Source organism: Plecotus auritus (genome assembly GCF_963455305.1).
Source record: "Plecotus auritus genome assembly, chromosome: 4".
In the NCBI taxonomy this organism is placed as follows: domain Eukaryota; kingdom Metazoa; phylum Chordata; class Mammalia; order Chiroptera; family Vespertilionidae; genus Plecotus; species Plecotus auritus.
The window spans coordinates 66,625,196-66,641,364 of record NC_137775.1 but is presented as its reverse complement, the minus strand read 5'-3'; the positions used below and the strand labels follow the sequence as shown (position 1 = coordinate 66,641,364).

General features: G+C 41.6%; 1 protein-coding gene across 1 annotated transcript in view; it reads right to left on the bottom strand.

The window, feature by feature from the left end:
* The window catches only part of TMEM30A (transmembrane protein 30A), a 44,704-nt gene extending 28,735 nt beyond the window's left edge, over window positions 1-15,969 (bottom strand). The window contains exon 1 of the mRNA XM_080665365.1: window positions 15,596-15,969. Within this exon, the coding sequence (XP_080521491.1) occupies window positions 15,596-15,832 (237 nt within the window). The 5' untranslated portion in view covers window positions 15,833-15,969. The remainder of the gene's footprint in view (window positions 1-15,595) is intronic.
* Window positions 15,970-16,169: the final 200 nt, after the last annotated feature.

Here is a 16,169-nt window from a genome sequence, read left to right as displayed (position 1 = left end):
ATTGTTAATATGCTGATATTTTAAACAATACTACCAAATCTTATTTTTCATCTAAAATATAGATTAAAAATAACAACTTTGTCCTAAATAGATGTTATCCCAGGACCATCTTAAATTTTAGAGTTTGAAATAGAATTACATAATACAAATTTTCATATACAAAGTTTTAATATATAACATTTAACTCATTTCTACAAACAAACAAAACAAATTCTAACATGAAGTTTTAATTTACCCCTTAAAATTCTCATTAAGATATCAGTTATAAAAACTGCCTAGGACAGCCGAAACCGGTTTGGCTCAGTGGATAGAGCGTCGGCCTGCGGACTGAAGGGTCCCAGGTTCGATTCTGGTCAAGGGCATGTACCTTGGTTGCGGGCACATCCCCAGTGGGAGGTGTGCAGGAGGCAGCTGATCGATGTTTCTCTCTCATCGATGTTTCTAGCTCTCTATCCCTCTCCCTTCCTCTCTGTAAAATATCAATAAAATATATTAAAAAAAAAAGGGGGGGCTTTCCTAATTGTGCTCCATCTTATATGATAGGTGGCTCAAAGAGTTGATAAGCAATTAATATGCATAAAGGGCTTTCTATTTTGAGGCAATGGTCTTTTCTATTAAAAAACATTGTATTTGTATAGTCATATAAATGATGTTCAAATATTAGTGCCTTTTACCTAGTGCTACTTTCTGACGATAGCCTCATGCTGCCTCGTATCACATGTCATCCATTACACTACCCTCTCTACATTGTCACTGGTCTTATCTTTACCTCTCAGCCCCATTTTTATATTTCTAGGTATATTTACTTGGTTGCACTTCTTCCTTCCCAACTGAAACTCTATTTCAAATCATGGTGATCTTCTGAAAATTAAGCCATGCATACATGATTTGTCAATCTTTTTGGTTATGCTTCACTAAAAACTTGACTTAAAAAAAAATCAATAATGATGGTTCCTTGAATCCCTTAATCTCACACCCAACTGTGATCTTTTGAAACCTGTAAATGGTACCACCATTGTCCCAAGCATCCTAGCTCAACATCCTGGCTTCATATTTGGCTTAATGTTGCAGTCCCCAAGTTTTACCAATTCCTCCTTAGTAATATACTTAGCATCTTTGAATTTGACTCTCATTGCTTCCACTACAGATAAAACTTTGAGACCTCATGCCAGTTTTTTAAAAGGTAAAAAAACACACACACTATATCTTTTTAAAACACAAGTAAAAATTTCTAAAATTTTTCATAACTGAATATTACCACACATAATGTGAGACCTGAGAGCTCTGAACAACAGCCAACTTACTCAGTATACTGATAACAATGTTATTAGATGCTATAATATTACATAACCATTCTTACATTTTAATTTATTTTAGAAATTAAACTACAAATCTATATAATTGATGGTTGGTCCACGGTTTCCAATTTTTCAGAACCAATAAGGATACAACATTACTTCCTTCTAAAATAAGCTTCCAAAAAATTGGGGGAGGGTGCAGTATTTCATGCCATTTTAAAAATCATGTAACCCTTCCTTTTGCTGCAACATTTGCCCATCAACCTGTTTATTAAATCTGTTTTGCCTTTAGATACAGACGGATATCACTGTTTATATAAGTTTGATCTTGTAGTATATAACATTTGCCTTGGCTAATTTCAATAACTCCTTCAAACCCATAATACTATTCAGGTGATTAATAAACTCTCAATATATTGTTTTAAAATTTGATTATAACAATTGAACTTCATTATTATTCTATTCATTCAAACACCTTAGTTCCTATTAGATGCCAAGCATTGTGCTACATATAGGATGGGAATACATAATAGAAAAATGTATTATTTGTACCACAAAAGACTTTAGAGACTAGTGGAATAGAAAGTCATGTTAATCAATAATTACAGAATATAATTTTTTTTAGGACTACTTTTTTTTTTTCACCTGAGGATATTTTTCCATTGGTTTTTAGAAAGAGGAGAAGGGAGAGGAGAGACAGAAAGAGAGAAACTTCGATGTGAGAGAGAGACATTGATTGGTTGCCTCCCACGAGCCCCAACCAGGGCCAGGGATCAAGCCTGCAACTGAAGTATGTGTCCTATGATCAGAATCGAACCTGGGACCCTTCAGTCCATAGGCTGGTGATCTATGCACTGAGCCAAACCAGCTAGGGTTACAGAATATAATTTGATAATGCTATGACAGGTCATAAGCTAGTACTTCCAGAACCTGAAATAAGCATATGGATCAAGGGAGAAATCAGAGAAAACTTTCTATAGTGTTGACAGGAATGAAACTTGAAAAAACATGGTAGAATAAGAAAAGGGAGGACATTTCAGGTAGATCTAGCAGCATAACACATTCCAGAAACTAAAACAGTTTGCTACTGCTAGAGCAAAGGGTAGAGGAATGGTGTATGAGGCTAGAGAAGTAGAAAGTAGCCTATCATGAAGAAAATTATATTTTACATTAAGGATCTAAAACATTATCCTGAATGCTAGAGGAAGCCACAAGAAAATTTTTAATCAAGAGAATGAAATATTCCAACTAGCCTTTTGAAAAGATCACTTTGGCCCTGGTCGGTGTGGCCCAGTTGGGTTGGAGCATCATCCCTTACACTAAGCATGTCAAACTCACAGCCCATGGGCCATATGCAACCCACAACGAATATTTTTGCAGCCCAGCCAATATAACGGTATGTAAAAAACATTTTAATAAAAATTTCGTAACTTAATTTATCATGTTGCATTCATTTTCCTTACCCACCTAACACGAAAGCGCACCATTTCTCTCCACTAATACTAGCAGCGAATATTTTAGCAGCCGATTGCCATGTCATTAGTCTTAGACTTATTTGTTTGGTTTGTGCAACAGTAAATATTTCGCTTTTGGAGAACAAGAAAAATAGGTTTACTTGCGTTATGCTTATTAATTTGTATAGCTATTCAGTGTCTGGTAAGTTAATGTCTAAGAAAAAATATTAATTTTTATTAAAATATCCTATTTTTTATGTTAACGATTATTCATTTATTTCAGCCCTTTGTATTCAGCATGTCTCTATTGAAATAAACCTACATTTCTATGAAAATTGAAGCTTTTGTTTTTGTGCGCCCACATAAACTTAAACCTTGTTTATTTGGCCTGTGTTAGCCTTTTTTTTTTTTTTAATATATTTTATTGATTTTTTTACAGAGAGGAAGGGAGAGGGATAGAGTCAGAAACATGGATGAGAGAGAAACATCGATCAGCTGCCTCCTGCACACCCACCACTCACTGGGGATGTGCCCGCAACCAAGGTACATGCCCTTGACCGAATCGAACCTGGGACCTTTCAGTCCGCAGGCCAACGCTCTATCCCAGGGGTGGGCAAACTTTTTGACTCGAGAGCCACAATGGGTTCTTAAACTGGACCGGAGGGCCGGAACAAAAGCATGGATGGAGTGTTTGTGTGAACTAATATAAATTCAAAGTAAAGGAGCGGAGGGGAGAGCAAGAGAACCCTCCGCTCTTTCAGCTCCGCGGGCCGGATACAACAGCCGAATGGGCCGGATCCGGCCCGTGGGCCGTAGTTTGCCCACGGCTGCTCTATCCACTGAGCCAAACTGGTCAGGGCCTGTGTTAGCCTTTGAGTTTGACATGCCTACCTTACACCAAAAGGTGCTGGGTTCAATTCCTGGTCAGGTTTGATCCCAATTCGATGCCTGGGGGGGGGGTGCATGCTGGAGGCAACAGATCAGTGTTTCTCTCTCACATTGATGTTTTTCTCTGTCTAAAATCAATTTTTAAAAAAATGTTTAAAAGATTACTCTGGCAGTAAAGTGCAGAAAGACTTAAGAAAATGCCAGATTAGAAGCAAAGAAAACAAAATGCTACTGCAATAATCCACGTGAGAAATGCTGTGAACATAAACTTAGAAAAGGGCAGAGGGAATGGGAAAGAGACAGATTAAAGAAATATATAAAGAAAGAATTCACGAACTTAATGCCTAGAGATGCGACGAAGACAAACCAATTTAAGTTGATTTCCAGGGTTTCTAGCTTGAAAAACCACATAGATGGTAATACCATTCACTGTAAGACAGGTTACCACTAATCTTCATGTTGCTAACTCAAAGGTCAGCTCTCAGTCTTCTGTTTATATATATACTAGAGGCCCGGTGCACGAAATTCATGCACGGGGGTGGGGGGGTAGGGGAGGTTGTCCCTCAGCCCAGCCTGCACCCACTCCAATCTGGGACCCCTCAAGGGATGTCAGACTGCCCGTTTAAGCCCGATCCCGGTGGGTTCGGGCCTAAATGGGCAGTCAGACATCCCTATCACAATCCAGGACTGCTGGCTCCCAACTGCTCGCCTGCCTGCCAGCCTGATCACCCCCTAACCACTCCCCTGCCAGCCTAATTGATGCCTAACTGCTCCCCTGTGAGCCTGTTTTCCCCAACCTGCCCTCCCCTGCAGGCCTGGTCACTCCTAACTGCCCTCCCTGCAGGCTTGATCGCCCCCAACTGCCCTCCCTTGCTGGCCATCTTGTATTGGCCATCTTGTGTCCACATGGGGGCAGGATCTTTGACCACATGGGGGCAGCCATCTTGTGTGTTGGAGTGATGGTCAATCTGCATATTACTCTTTTATTAGGATAGAGGCCTGGTGCATGGGTGGGGGCCAGCTGGTTTGACCTGAAGGGTGTCCCTGATCAGGGTGGGGTTTCCCTTGGGGCGTGGGGCTGCCTGGGCAAGGGGCCTGTGGTGGTTTGCAGGCCGGCCACACCCTCTGGCAACCCAAGTGGAGGCCCTGGTATCTGGGATTTATTTATCTTCTACAATTGAAACTTCGTAGCCTGGAGCAAAGCCAAGCCTTCTACTTGCTCCGTGGCGGCAGCCATTTCTATTGGGATTTATGTATCTTCTATAATTGAAACTTTGTAGCCTTAAGCGAGGCCTGGGCCGGCCTGGGTGTGCGGAAAGCTTGGCTTCCTCCATCGCCAGGGGCAACCCTAGCCTCCTGCTCTTTCCAGCTCCGTGGCTGCCACCATTTCTGTTTGGGTTTATGTATATTCTATCATTGAAACTTTGTAGCCTTGAGTGGAGGCCTAGGCCGGCAAGGGTAGGCAGAAAGCTTGGCTTCCTCCATTGCCAGGAAAACCCAAGCCTCCCTCCTGCTCTCTGTGGCCGTAGCCATCTTGGTTGGGTTTATTTGCATATTCGTTCCTGATTGGCTGGTGGGTGTAGTGGAGTGATGGTTAATTTGCATATTACTCTTTTATTAGATAGGATAACTATCATCAGCAGCATTAGGCATGTTTGTTCACACACTCTTCCTTGAAACAGATTTCCTGGACACTACTTTCTGCTTTTCCCCTACTTCCTTGGCTGCTGCTTTTCAGTTTCCTTGGCTAGTTCCTCCTTATCTCCCTAACCTCTTCAACAGAGTGACTCAGAGCTGTATGTTCTCTTTTCTTTGACCTATAATCACTCTCCTGATCTCATTCCATCTTATCCTATCTAATAAAAGAGTAATATGCCAATTAACCATCACTTTGCTACTCCCACAAGCCATGCCCACCAGCCACACCCACCAGCCAATCAGGAGGGAATATGCAAATAAACCCAACCAAGATGGTTGCAGCCACAGAGAGTAGGAGGGAGGCTTGGGTTTCCCTGGCAATGGAGGAAGCCAAGCTTTCCGCCTGCCCTTGCTGGCCCAGGCCTCCACTCAATGCTACAAAGTTTCAATTATATAAGATAAATAAATTCCAACAGAAATGGCGGCACCACGGAGTTGGAGAGAACAGGAGGCTAGGGTTGCCAGCGGCGATGGAGGAAGCCAAGGTTCTGCAGCCCTGGCCTGCTTTGGCCTCCACTTAAGGCTACAAAGTTTCAATTATAGAAGATGCATAAATGCCAACATAAATGGCTGCTGCCACAGAACGAGCAGAAGGCTTGGCTCCACTCCAGGATACAAAGTTTCAATTGTAGAAGATAAATAAATCCCAGATCCCAGGGCCTCTGCTTGGGTCGCCAGGGGGCGTGGCCAGCCTGCAAACCACCACAGGCCCCTCACCCAGACCACCCCACGCCCCAAGGGAACCCCCACCCTGATCCGGGACACCCTTCAGGGCAAACTAGCTGGCCCCTACCCGTGCAGCAGGCCTCTATCCTATCTAATAAAAGTAATATGCAGATTGACCATCACTCCAACACACAAGATGGCTGCCCCCATGTGGACACAAGATGGCCAGCACAAGATGGCCAGCAGGGGAGAGAAGTTGGGAGGAACCAGGCCTGCAAGGGAGGGCAGTTGGGGGAAATCAAGCCTGCAGGGGAGAGCAGTTAGGGGTGACCAGGCCTGCAGGGGAAGGCAGTTAGGGGCAAACAGGCTGGCAGGGGAGCAGTTAGGCATCAATCAGGCTGGCAGGGGAGTGGTTAGGGCAGCCGTGGGCTGGATCCGGCCTGTTCGGCTGTTCTATCCGGCCCGTGGAGCCGAAAGAGCGGAGGGTTCTCTTGCTCTCCCCTCAGCTCCTTTACTTTGAATTTATATTAGTTCACACAAACACTCCATCCATGCTTTTGTTCCAGCCCTCCGGTCCAGTTTAAGAACCCATTGTGGCCCTCGAGTCAAAAAGTTTGCCCACCCCTGGGTTAGGGGGTGATCAGGCTGGCAGGCAGAAGCGGTTAGGGGCAATCAGGAAGGCAAGCAGGTGAGCAGTTGGGAGCCAGCAGTCCTGGATTGTGAGAGGGATGTCCGACTGCCCGTTTAGGACGGATCCCAGTAAACAGGCAGTTGGACATCCCTCGAGGGGTCCCAGATTGGAGAGGGTGCAGGCTGGGCTGAGGGACAACCCCCCTGCATGAATTTCGTGCACCAGGCCTCTAGTGTCTTTATATATCTATGCTGATTTGCCCTCAAATGTGTAACCCCAGTCTCAACCTTCCCCCTAAACTCTAGACCAGCCGTGGGCAAACTACGGCCCACGGGCCGGATCCGGCCCATTCGGCTGTTGTATCCGACCCGCGGAGCCGAAAGAGCAGAGGGTTCTCTTGCTCTCCCCTCCGCTCCTTTACTTTGAATTTATATTAGTTCACACAAACACTCCATCCATGCTTTTGTTCTGGCCCTCCGGTCCAGTTTAAGAACCCATTGTGGCCCTCGAGTCAAAAAGTTTGCCCACCCCTGCTCTAGACTCATGTATTCAATTGCCTACTCATTATTTCCAACCTGGTTATCTAAAAGGCTTCTCATCGTAGCAAGTCAAAAATCAAACCAAAAAAAACCCTCTTTATTCAGCTCCTCACTCCCTAGCCCCCTACTATCACACCAAAACTTTTTCTACAGTTGATAAACTACAACTCTATCTTTCCAATGCAGACCAAAATATCTTAGTTATCTTTATTCTACTTGAATTATTATTAATAGCTCCTTAACTGGTTTCCCTGCTTCTACTTATTCCCCAGATAATATTCTCCATATCATTAACAGGGTGACTCTTTGAATCTTAAGTAGTAAGATCATGTCACCTACCTGTGTGAAACTTCTCAGTTGCTTCGCATTACACTACCTGTAGAAGCCAAAATCCCTATAATGACCCATGTGATGTGCACCCCACTACTTTACCACTCTAGTCTCATCTTCTACTATCCTCCCTTACTTTTCATTCTGCTCCAGCCACAATGACTTCTTTGTTGTTCCTCAAACATCCTACTAAGTACCTTTGCTCTTATTTCTTCTGTCTGAAACATTCTTCTCTCAGATATCAATATGGCTCATTCCCTCATCTCTTTTTAGACCTTTACACAAATACCACTTTACTGAGGCATTCCTTGACTACTCAAAATTGTCAACTATCCTTCAACCATTCGTATTCCCTTCATTTTTCTTCACAGCACTTTTCACCATCTAACATATTTCAGATACAGTGGATTAAGGCAGTGGTCGGCAAACTCATTAGTCAACAGAGCGGCAAACCGCAGCTCGCAAGCCGTGGTTTGCCGACCACTGGATTAAGGAATGAGTTAATGGGAGATGGGAATGGACATCTATAATAATAAAAGTGTAATATGCAAATTGACTGAACAACCGAACAGCAGTATGACCATCCAGATGACCACCTATGACATGCACTGGTGCCAGGCCAGCCAAGGAAGGTGCGATGCGATGGGTCGGGGGGCCCCGCCATCACCCCACAATTGCCCCACAGAGGAAGGCCCAGGCCACCCTCTACAGGGCGATAGATGGGGGGGCTCCGCAATCAATTGCCCCAATGAGGGAGGCCCAGGCCACTGGCCAGTGGGGTGATCGATTGGGGGAGGGGGGAGCTCTGTGATCATCCCAACGAAGGAGGCCCAAGTGTGCGGGGCCAGCCAGCAATTGGCCCGCAGAGGGAGGCCCAGGCCAGCCAAGCGATCGCACCCCACACCTGTTGCCCGCAGAGGGAGGTGACCAGTGGTAGGGGAGGAGGGGCCAGTGCCACACAGATGGCAAGCAGTGGCAGCGGCAGGGCCAGCTGCCGGCAGCCGGGGAAAGGGAATCCCCAATAGGCCCTCATCGAATTTCATGCACTGGACCTCTAGTTATCAATAAGTGTGCACATCTTTCTTTTCAAAAGAGATTGTGAAAAAAAGAGAATATAGACCAGCACCTAGAGGAAACAAAACAAGAGGTCAGAGTGCTAGGATTTGAATCACAGCTGTGTGACTAAGCAAATGACTTATTCTCAGATTCAACATCCAACCTCTAAAAATAAAATGCAAAGAATAGCAACATTACCCTTATAAGTGTCCCTGTATCAAATGACATGTAAAATTCTTAGCAGACCAAACACTCAAATAATATTGGTCATTATTAAACTTTCAGTATTAAATTGAATCAAGATAGGATATTTTCTCCTTTTTTATTGATTTTTAGAGAGGTAGGAAAAGGGAGAGAGAACCAGAAACCTTTCAGTGCATGACATGACGCCTAACCAATTGGGCCACACTAGCCAGGGCCATTTTTTAAGAGAAGAAATTAGAATGCATTTATATGCTGAACAAAGAAGGAAAAAGACAGGTTGAAGAAAATAAGAGAGAATATTCCTTCTATAACTTTTTAAAAGCCTTAACATCAAAGTCCTATACCTGATTTGCTTTTCATATACCAAACAACACATATTGGCTTTTACCATGATTCTAAAGAATGGGAAAAAATGACATTTTACCAGTGTCAGAAAATTATACAAATATTTCAGGCGTAATTGTTCAATTTGAAGACCCACAAAGCTAAAATTCAAGGGTAGCCTAACCTAACCTAATATCCAGGTTGTAATATAATCTGTTGGGTGTAAAAACAAAGTTTTCCCTCCCTTTGGATATATACATCTTAATATATAAAAGCCTAAGCAACCATTACAATCGGCTGGCCGAATGACTGGTTGACGAATCGCTATGACATTCACTGACCACCAGGGGGCAGATGCTCAATGCAGGAGCTGCCCCCTGGTGGTCAGTGTGCTTCCACAGCCAACCTCCCACAGCCGGCCAACCTCCCGAAGTCCCTCCCCCCGATGGCCAACCCTGATTGGCCCCGATCGCCGGTCAGGCCAAGGGACCCCACCCATACACAAATTCGTGCACCAGGCCTCTAGTAGTATATAAAATCCAAAGGTTTTCTTTCCTTTGGATTTCTGGATCATATGGTAGTTTTAGTTTTTAATTTTTTTAGGAACTTCCATACTGTTTTCCGCAATGGCTGTACCAATTTACATTCTACAAGGGTGCCCTTTTCTCAACACTCTCACCAACACTTATTATTTCTTGTCTTTATGACAAGAGAGTAGAACTTAAGTGTTTTCACCACACACACACACACACACACACACACACACAAACACACAAAAGGCAACTATGGAAGGTGATGAATATGTTCATTAGCTTGACTAAGGAGATTTCGATATTTTTATATCAAACCATCACAATAAACATATTAAATATATACAATTTGTCAATTATACCTCAATAAAGATAGGGAGAAAAAATAGTTTATACTATAGATAATAGTTCATAACTTATCCGAGAAAGAAAGAGGCTACCAAGTGGGAGAGGAACTACAGTTCTCTTACTTATTAAATGTCAAAAGCATACATGGTACAGTGCAGATTACAATAAGTTGGAAACCTGCCCATCAGCTTAAATACAAAACATAAAGAACCAGAGGCAAAACAGAACAACAGATGTAGATAGATTAATTTAAGAGTTATCATATTTCTCAGATTTGTTTTGCTACCATTGTGATTGTTCCCCTAAATCAAACTGGCATCTCTTCTTGGTAATCCTAAAAATACATCCTACTCCTAACCTATTCCTATGAACAGATTGAATGTAATGCAGTGGGAAAGGAGGAATTTGAAGGACATGCAATTTTCACACAGTCCAAGGAGTGGAAAACTTCCAGTTTTGAATGTCAATCTGTCTTAAAGAAAATCAATAAAAGTTCTAAACAGATCACTCAACAAAATGCTGAGTAATAAGGTAAATCATTTTAAGTATTAACACGTTAAGCGCCCAGCCTGTTTTGTCTTCCGGACAGAAAGTACAGTGTCAGTCACCGGTGACTGACAAGGCAAGTAATGTGTGAATTAGATTACGTTAAAAATGGCATTTTAAGTGACCCTTTGAACTTAACAGTAAACACTCAGGAATTTGTCGGGGTTCCTTTCTAGAGACTCTACTGAATACAAAAGGTAACCTAAGTAAAACTTTCAAAAGCAATTTTCTCTAGTTGCTTAAACTTTATCTGACTGTGACAACGAAATGAAGAAGGCTATTACCTGAGCCAAGATTAATGGTAAATTTAGCTAAGGTATTTAAATTTGTACAAAGAAGGAAGAACACAAGCAATTGTCAGGGATCATTATACCTAACTAAAAGATTATTGAGGATTAGAAAGTATAATTAAATACTGATATTTTTGTAACAAATGCTAAATTGGTCTCTATGTTTCTTTAAAACTTGAAGTTAAGGGCAGGAAAGTATTATTTGTAAAGGGCCAGAAAGTATTTCAGGCTTTGCAAAGCAAGAGGCAAGGCCAAAGATATTATATAGACTCTTCTATACCAAAAGAGCAAACAAATTTGTACTAATTTTTTTGATGACATTCAAAATATAATAACAATTGTGTATAATTTTCTGGTAACACAAGTCTATTATTAAGAATGGAATTATTTGGGGGTGGGAGGAAACATTTCACATAATTGGGTGTTCAAACTTAAAGTTCTCTATCATCAAATCAATGGTAAATGTTCCTCTGTAAAACCATTCTCAGTTCCTGGGCCTTACAAACCGGTCTGGCTGGCCATATTTACTTTGTCATGCCTTGATCTAAGTACTAAAGTTACTTGAGTAACAAATTAAAAACACTAATCCCAAACCTCTTAATTTCCAAGAGTCGGCTTCTAAGCAACAGCAAGTCATGTGAATATTAAAATCTTTAAACTTCTTATCATAAAGTGCTTATTGTTTAGCAATCTACAAAGCAACTTCTATCTACTCAATGCAGAAAAGAAATTTAATCCTCTTAAAAATTTTGGAATCTAAGAATCCAAGTTGCATAGGAGTAAAAACAATAAATAAAACTGTATTTTTATCAAAAACAAGGGAAATAAAATAAATAGGATTAAATATAAAGTGACAAAAACAAGATTTGGAGTTTTCTATCAACCCTGGGGGCGGGGGGTGCTAATCCACTACAATTTGATGAAAATGTATTGTGAACATTTTTGGCAATACATGGTACATTAAAGTTAATGTTTAGTTTTTTAATTTACTCTGAATATTACTCTGAATAATGTCCTCATCCAATTCTAACCATTAAACTATATAACTTCACATTGACAAATGCCTTTGTAAAAGTTCAGAATACCTCACTATTTTTTTCAAGTTAACTCTATTCAATTACTATCTCAGCCTCACCAACAAGAGCCTTATACTAGAAACACATTATCTTTGAGGTAGAAAAATGTGCCTGACTCCTACAATTGCCAAATTAAAGGAAATATTTATTCATTGCTGCTAATAACGCATGAAGATAGGAAACCTTAGGCCCTAGCTGGTGTGCTCAGTGGTTAGAGTGTGGGCCCTGAGCAACAAAGGGTCTTGGGTTCAATCCCAGCCCCAGTTGGGATGCATGCGGGAGGCAATCAATAGATGTATATATCTCTCTCTCTTCCACTCTCTCTAAAAATCAATGAAAAAAATATCCTCAGGTGAGGATCAATAAAATATCCTATCTAATAAAAGGATAATATGCAAATTAACCATCACTCCCTCACAAAGATGGCAGCACCCATAGCCACAAGATGGAAGCGCCCAGTCCTCTCAGCCCCGCTGGAGTCTGGTGGGTGGCCGCTGAGAGCGGGCAGCGTGAGCAGCCTGGTGGAATGCTTGCTTCATCGCCAAGGCAACGAGGCAAGCGTTCTTCGCCCAGCAGCAGATGGGCCTCTGGGCGGTAGAGAGCCTCTGGGCAGCGGGCACAGAGTGGCCAGGCCCCGCAGAGAGCTACTAGTATATATATACTCAAACCTTAGTGTTGAGTGAGATATTAAATATTTTCCTATGAATGATAAAATTAACAACCTTAGTTTTCATTTTATTAGATTATAGAAAGTCTAAAAACCAACTAAACCAGATATTTGAACCTAATAGGGATGGGAGGGAGATATACTGCCAAATATAAGCATTAACATTTAAAAACACCTTTTTTACATCTTTGTCAGGTGAGTACAATGTGCTTTACAACAGTAGAAATTTTTTGCTATAACATTTCTGGAATAATCATAGACCCACTGATTTTTATACTTAAAAAGTTTGGATTTTTAATCTTAGCACTTTAAGCTATATTACAAAAGAACTATTGGCAAGGCTCCTTTGGCCTAGTAATTTGACTAACACAACAACAAATGTTCTTAAAATTTTTTTAAAAATGAGGAATAAGCTAAGAGGTGTGAACAACTTATAGTATGAAAGTAAATGTTGGCAAGAACTTTTCATTGCTCCTTTATTTTAAATAACCCTCAGCATATTGTAAACTAAACTAGTATCTAGTAAAGGGTGGAGAGTAGGCTGAAGCAAGCATATGTGTTTTGGGAAAGCTCCCTAGGTTTTTCTCATAATAAACTCCAGGCTCAATTCAGAACCAATTTTCTACATATTTAACAGCCAAATTAAAAAAAAAGAAAATTGATTCTATTCCCACAGTTTATGTCAGTGTTGGTTACAAAATTCCTAATCAGTTCTACTTTCCATTTCCTCTAGTTCCAAAGGTGATGCAATTTGGATATGCAGCATTTTTTAAAAATCACATTAAAGTTGGAAGTCATACAATTTTAGAATTAAACATCACCTTAGAAATCATCTAGTCTGAATCTTTTGGTTCTTCAAGTAAAAAATCTGAGACTGAAAAACATGGTTAGGGTCACTAACAGAGGTGGAACTTCAACTCTAATGCCTTGACTTTTAACTTCAGTGTCCTAGACCAAGCTACAGTAGACTCTTCAAGCCACTTGAAATCAGAAGTATACACATAAGAATTATTTAAGAAATTTCCATGTCACCAGCTACTTAGTGTAAAGGTGAAGAGCCTTATTTCATTTCAAAACCCAAAAGTTTTAAATAAATATTTATTTTCATAGAATAATAAATATTAACAAAAGGTGAGTTTAATAATAAATACCGATCACATAAAATTGCAAATTATTGCTACTTTCATTATTATTATCTTAAGAAGTTTAAAGAAGATGATAAAATATCTAATGTTAAATTATTTTCTTCTTACCTCCTAACACTGCAGTAAGAATCCTAATGTAGTGCAGAAGCTTAAGGTTGGAAATAAAAGACATCTGGGTTTGGGTTTCTGCCTCAATTTTACAATATTCTTCTAGCTTACCACCAAATGTCAACCTCTCTGGCTCCATTTCTCATCTCCTGATTAAGAATCATAATAATAGTAGCTATTTATTATACAAACTTAATACCAAGAGTCTTATCTACACTGACTCTAATTCTCATATTTTTAAAAGATAGGCATTATTTATGTATTTTACAGATAAGGAAACTTGAAGCTCAGAGAGATTAAGTTTTCCAAGAAACTGAGCTAGTTAGTGACTAAGATGGAATTTAAACCCAGCTCTGCCTGACCCCAGCCCAGACAGAGCCCATGGTCCTTGCAATACATCACTTTACTCATATGTCTGATCCTAGTGTAGCTGGGAGAACAAGAAGTACTACATTTGAAGAACTATTAGGGAGATAGAAATGATAAAACAAATAAAAATGCATACTGAAAAAACAGACTGTGATACTTTCTCCTAGTTAATAAACTGAAATTTTAGTAAAATATTTTAAAACTATGCTATAAATACTATTCTTATTACTGTTATTAATCTAGAATTATATTTTTAATTGTACAATTAAACACTGTACAATTAAAAATATATATTGATTTTGCTTTCAGAGGTAAGGTAAATTAAATTTGAAAACAGGTATTTTTATGCTTATTCCTGTCGTTGAAATAAAATTACTCTGAAAGCCCCATTAAATCACACGCATAAAATAGAAGGGGGGGGGAGATGATATAACCTGATAGAACAAAGAAATCAAGAGAAGTTGGTGCCAGGCATTGCCCCTTCAAACAGATAAAAATACCCTCAGATATTCAAGGAAAAAGATTAGCAGATGTTTAATACCGGACACCTATACAAAGTATTACATTCTACTATCAACCTATCTTCACCACTGCAGATGGATGCATATCCTATGATTGCTGCTTTGACAATTCAAGATGCTTCCCCAAGTTTCTCTATCATGTCTTACTTATAGCAGTAAAATACTCAGTAGTCAGTGTACGACTTATTCTGTGATCATTCACTCTTTTTTTTAAAAAGTTTAAAATCTAGAAAGAACAAAAACTAGGGCGAAGGTAGGGCATGATTATTAATAAACACAGCCTAAAAGCATAACCGGAATTGAAGTTTCAGGTTACCTTTTACCTATATCATGCCCTACAACTAAAAGCATCAATTTGCTCAAAATAAAAGGTCCTGTGCACACTTCGGTCGTTTGTCCTAATTGTGACCTGGTAACATACGACAACTTCTTTAGATAAGAAAATCACCAATACCTCATGACTGACTCTGGTCCTTGCCCAACAATGGCCAAAGCGTTCATCTCTGATAATTCCCACACAGGTAATGACATTCTGACTATGTCAATTCTCCTGGAGTAATCTCTAGATATAACTTTTTTTTCCCTCTCTCTCTCTCCCTTTCTTTGGAGGTAAAAAATAAAAATCCTCACGGAGCCACATTATCCGCGCATTAAAGGGGTGTTCTTCATCTGACCCACCCTCTGCATTAAACGTTCATTCCGTCTCTAATCGTGTGAATCGCAAGAGGAAGCGCGGACAAAACTGCGAATTCGGAAAGCCCGCAGAGAGAAACAAGAAACTGAGGAAGAGGGAAGGTGTGGGGAGGTGAGGACCTGGGTCCGCCTCCAGAGGGCTGAGGGCGGAGGGGGGCGGCCGGGAGGGTCCCGCTCCAGGCAGCGCCCATTCCCACGCCACTCGCTCCCTCACCTCGATCTCGCGGATGTTGTTGGAGGTGACGAAGATGCCGATGCCAATGGGGATGAAGATGAGGCCGATGATGAAGAAGGTAGGGAGCACCGTGCCAGCCGTAAGTATGGGCTGCCAAGCCGGCAGGCGCTGCTGTTTGAAGGCCGTGTTATCCGGCCTCCGGTTCTTCGCGGTGCCCCCAGGAGCGCACGGGGGCCCACCGTCCACTTCATCCTTCGAATTATAGCTCATCGCCATTGACCCCCCGGGCGTGGCTCCGCTGGGCGCTGGTGTTCCGCCCAGGGGATCGGCCTGCTGACCCTGGCAGTAGACGCGCAGGCGCCGCTGCGACCTCCTATGTAAAAGCGGAAGAGGCGGGACACCCTTTCGCAGACGGCCATTGGCCGGAAGCTGGAGTTCGCTGGGGACTCCAGACGGCGGGGGAGAGGGGAAGGAGGGAGAGGACTGAGGGACTAGGGGAGGGGAAAGGGGAGGAGGATAGAAAGGTGAGGGGTAGGGCGGAGGCACCGTGCTCATCTGCCCTGTGACGGCAAAGTGAGGGTTCTAAAGCCCACCCCCACCCCCCAGCGGGAAG